General features: G+C 41.2%; 1 protein-coding gene across 1 annotated transcript; it reads left to right on the top strand.

Moving 5' to 3' along the window:
- Window positions 1-291: 291 nt before the first annotated feature.
- Window positions 292-2,401, top strand: LOC147603271 (transcription factor HY5-like). The gene is made up of 4 exons (XM_086796769.1): window positions 292-790; window positions 927-1,068; window positions 1,357-1,513; window positions 1,618-2,401. The coding sequence occupies exons 1-4, from the start codon at window positions 694-696 to the stop codon at window positions 1,666-1,668; spliced, it is 447 nt and encodes a 148-aa protein (XP_086652895.1). The 5' UTR covers window positions 292-693; the 3' UTR covers window positions 1,669-2,401.
- The last annotated feature ends 1,296 nt before the right edge of the window (window positions 2,402-3,697 follow it).

Genomic DNA, 3,697 nt, shown 5'->3' with positions numbered 1-3,697 from the left:
ATCCAGAAAAGGGCCAGACAAAAGGGAGATTTTAAGCCAGGGAGATTGCTACGTGGCCGAAAACAAGTTGGATAAAAAAGGTTGGTGGTGGGTCATGTATGCATGGGGTGCCATGTATGGATGTATATACGCACATTGTATAGCCAATGACATGCACGTAGTTAGTGTATGTATGCATGCATGCATCGCGAAGTGTTAAATGCACGGAAAGGATATGGCTGGCAGTGCTCCACGTCGCCCTGAAAGTACATCTTAGATAAACCATGTGATTCCTGCGTTAGAATTGTGATTATGGTGATTAAAGTTTCGTGCTCACGCGCACCGTAGAGCTGTAAGAGCCTGGTTTGTGTTGATATGGTGGGATTAGCGAATGTTCCGACGATTAAGAGGTGGTCAGCGAGCGGATCAGGGCTGTGTAAGCCAAGGATTATAGGAAGGAGGGGTATAGTGTAGAAAAGCTTTTCGGGCTATGGTGGGTCTGGCAGCGTCGTCTTCACCGTTGCTGCCTTGGTTGCGAAAAGCTTCTCTGCAGGCTGCGAAGCTTTGCCGCACCAAAGATTAAACGCCTGTGCGTAGCTAGGTTTCCTTCCTTTTCATCTCCACAGATGGTAGCTTTCGTCTAGTTTACTAAACAATGCGTTAACGTAGTGGATTAAGGACAGAATTTAGGGTTTCCACCTCTGCACAGTATAAATGCAGGCTTCGACTGCGGGTGCGAGCTCCCCTCTTGTGAGTGAAGAGAAGCCTGTGCTCATGGAGATCACGGCCTCCACGGAGCTCAGCAAGGAGGGTGAGGAACCTCTGTAATTTTCTTAGTGCACAGATTTGAGCTGCTTGACGATAGTGTTGTGCGTAACCCTCATTAGTCTCACTAATCATCCATTTCTCCTCTTTTTTTTTTCGTTTGTTGTTGAGTTTCTGTGCAGGGGATGACAGTGATTCCGATGTTAGAAAGGTTCCAGAGATGGCCGGAAGAGCCTCCTCGTCGGTAGGCGGATCCGGGAAGAATCAAGGCGGCAGGAAAAGAAACGCCTTGCCTGCTGAGAAAGAACACAAGAGGTTGAAAAGGTGCGCATTCTTTGATCTCTCTCAGTGCTAAATTATTCAAAATTATTCAAATTCTTTCTAGCTTAACTCGAAAGGTATCTCTCGATTAGTGAATCTTCTTCTCAATTAGCATTCTGCAATAGCTTAATTAATTCGTGAATCTATCCTTTAATTAGCACTATACAATAGCCTGCTATTCAGGCAGTGCCAAGGAGTATCTTGGTTTAGAAGGAATTATTTGGTTGATTTAATCTTAGCGTGCGCTTGTGTTTGATTTATTCATTTGTTTTGCCTTGCCTTTGCCAACAGACTGTTGAGGAATAGAGTGTCGGCCCAGCAAGCAAGGGAGAGGAAGAAGGCTTACCTTAGTGACTTAGAAGCCAGAACCAAAGAGTTGGAACAGAAGAATGCTGAGCTAGATGAGAAGGTGTCCACTCTACAGCAAGAGAACACCATGCTACGGAAGGTACAAAGCCCATTTAATCCTTCTTTCCAATCCTCTAAACCTTAGAAGAACCATTAGAGTCCCCTCCTCATTTGGATTTTAATCATTTTGATTCATATTTGCAGATAATCAGGAGCACTGCCATTAGAACTAGCAGCCCTGGTGGTGATAAATAACTAAAGATTAAGTAGGAAATTAACTTAGCCCATTGCTACTTGTGCATTCAATCATACCTTCATACCTAGTTAGGCCTCAAGCAATTGTGCTCCCATCAAAATGAGGAAACCATGTGATAAATTGAGGTCCATTTACAACCCATTGTCTCATCATCCCAATTCCCAAATGGAAATGGTAATAATCCTTCCTCACCCATTCTATCCTATTGGATGTGGTAAGGCACCTTTCTATCCTTAGGAGATACATTTCACCTGGCTTGCATTTTCCAGGGCGGGTATGCTTCCTACATCAAGCTAGGCATGCCTTTCTTTTTCTCCCAAGTAGAGAGCTTGCTATTCTACTCGACAATGCTATCGACAATGTTGCACCTCTCTCGCTCAACCCACCAAGAGTTGGGTGGAGGACCATCATTCACTAGTGAAGGATTGAGTGTCCATAGGCAGACTTGTTCATGCGTATCTTTGATAGATATCCAAATTGTTTGATCATTGGTTTCTTCTAACAATTATTTGCATGCTACCTTGATGAGTGACCAAGTATGCTAAATAATCATGGTCACATACTATCATCCCTTTAGAACTAGGAAATGATGTACACTTGCTCTCTATGTGCATGGTGTGACCAAGCCCAAGGATTAAAAAGGTCTCTATTTGTTATCTTGTATACACAATGAGGAAGCTCTTCCTCCATGTAATAAGAAGGGATTATATAGTTCTATGTTCATGTTGGAAATCTTATTTGTACGTGAATTGCCTGTGGAGATGAGTTCAAACTTATTATATATGGAGACAAATGAAACGAGAGTTGAAAGGAAATATTGCTTGGTGTAAGTTGATGTAGAGTGAGAGAATTCAAACCGATCCTGTAAAAGAGATTGAAGGAAATTGGATTTAGCTTGATGTGTAGAAGATTTGGCTAGTAGGTGCCTTGGAGTCATGATTTTATGTGTTTGTGCAACATGGGGGGGGGGGGTGAGAAAACAAAGTATACATGATGACAAGACGTAAGGATGATGTAGCTTACATTTTGAAGTTGTGGAAAATGATAGGCAATGCATTATGAGCGATTTTGTGCTTATTGAAATAGTTTATAGAAATAAATAAGCATATTCTACAAGTATCTACCCTTCATCTTGTCTATCATTGGTGTTGATTGTATGTCACTTTTGCAAGTGCTTTTGAATCACATATTCTTATCAAATAGTGTAGTGAACCTCTCTCCCCATGATTTATACTTTACTTCTCTCCTTCTAAGAGTTATTGATGCAATGCATGTGAAGTGTTGCTAATTTTGCCTGTAGTTGACCAATTGTTTCTTTGACAAGGTCACAGATGCTGCCAAGTGTACATACATTTTGTTTATCTTCAAGTTTTTAAAATCATATATTAAGTACAAGGGTAGGCTAGAATAGTCTTTACGTGTTTGAAGATAGGTTTAGTCTCTAGGCCTATCTTCTAGCATAGGAAACTCTTAAAGATGTTTTCCTCTATTTCGTTTGGTAGCCACATGTATTAGCTAGTTTCAAATTCTTGAGAGGAGAGAGTACTCATGTATGCAAAAATGTTCACATTTATATTCACTTGTTATGTCAAATAATGTGAAAAATAATCTACATTGTTTCTTGTTATACACACACACACACACACACACACACCCTTTTATATATGCATATGTGTATATGTATATGCATACGTGTGTGTGTGTGTGTTACGTATATGTATATGTATATATATGTATATGCCAGCCCCCCACCTTCCTCCTCTTAAACCATGACAAACTCAACCTCAGTGGCCCAAATGATAGTGCCCCATGAAATGATACAGATCGAGGTCTCGTTCGTTGTGATAATGTAGAGAATCTTTTGCGAAATTCGTTGATTCTTCGAGAAATCTCAAAGGCGATGTCGCTAAGACTCGTGAGGGTGGCCAACCATGTGCCAACCACCAAACTCGTGTGTGCTAGTAGCCCAAAAAAAGGAGAGAAAGAGGGTGATCTTTCGAGGGTGAAAACTGTTCCAAAGCTTCTTCC

Source organism: Cibotium barometz, chromosome 64 (assembly GCF_041138505.1).
Source record: "Cibotium barometz isolate CiBa-2024 chromosome 64, ASM4113850v1, whole genome shotgun sequence".
Lineage (NCBI taxonomy): Eukaryota > Viridiplantae > Streptophyta > Polypodiopsida > Cyatheales > Cibotiaceae > Cibotium > Cibotium barometz.
Note: the sequence above shows the minus strand (reverse complement) of the source record. Positions and strands in the feature narration are given on the sequence as shown.

Coding starts and splice junctions, on each gene's coding strand:
- LOC147603271 (XM_086796769.1), top strand. CDS start 694: ATGCAGGCTTCGACTGCGGGTGCGAGCTCCCCTCTTGTGAGTGAAGAG. Junction 1,069..1,356: donor GAACACAAGAGGTTGAAAAG/GTGCGCATTCTT, acceptor CTTTGCCAACAG/ACTGTTGAGGAATAGAGTGT. Junction 1,514..1,617: donor AGAACACCATGCTACGGAAG/GTACAAAGCCCA, acceptor TCATATTTGCAG/ATAATCAGGAGCACTGCCAT.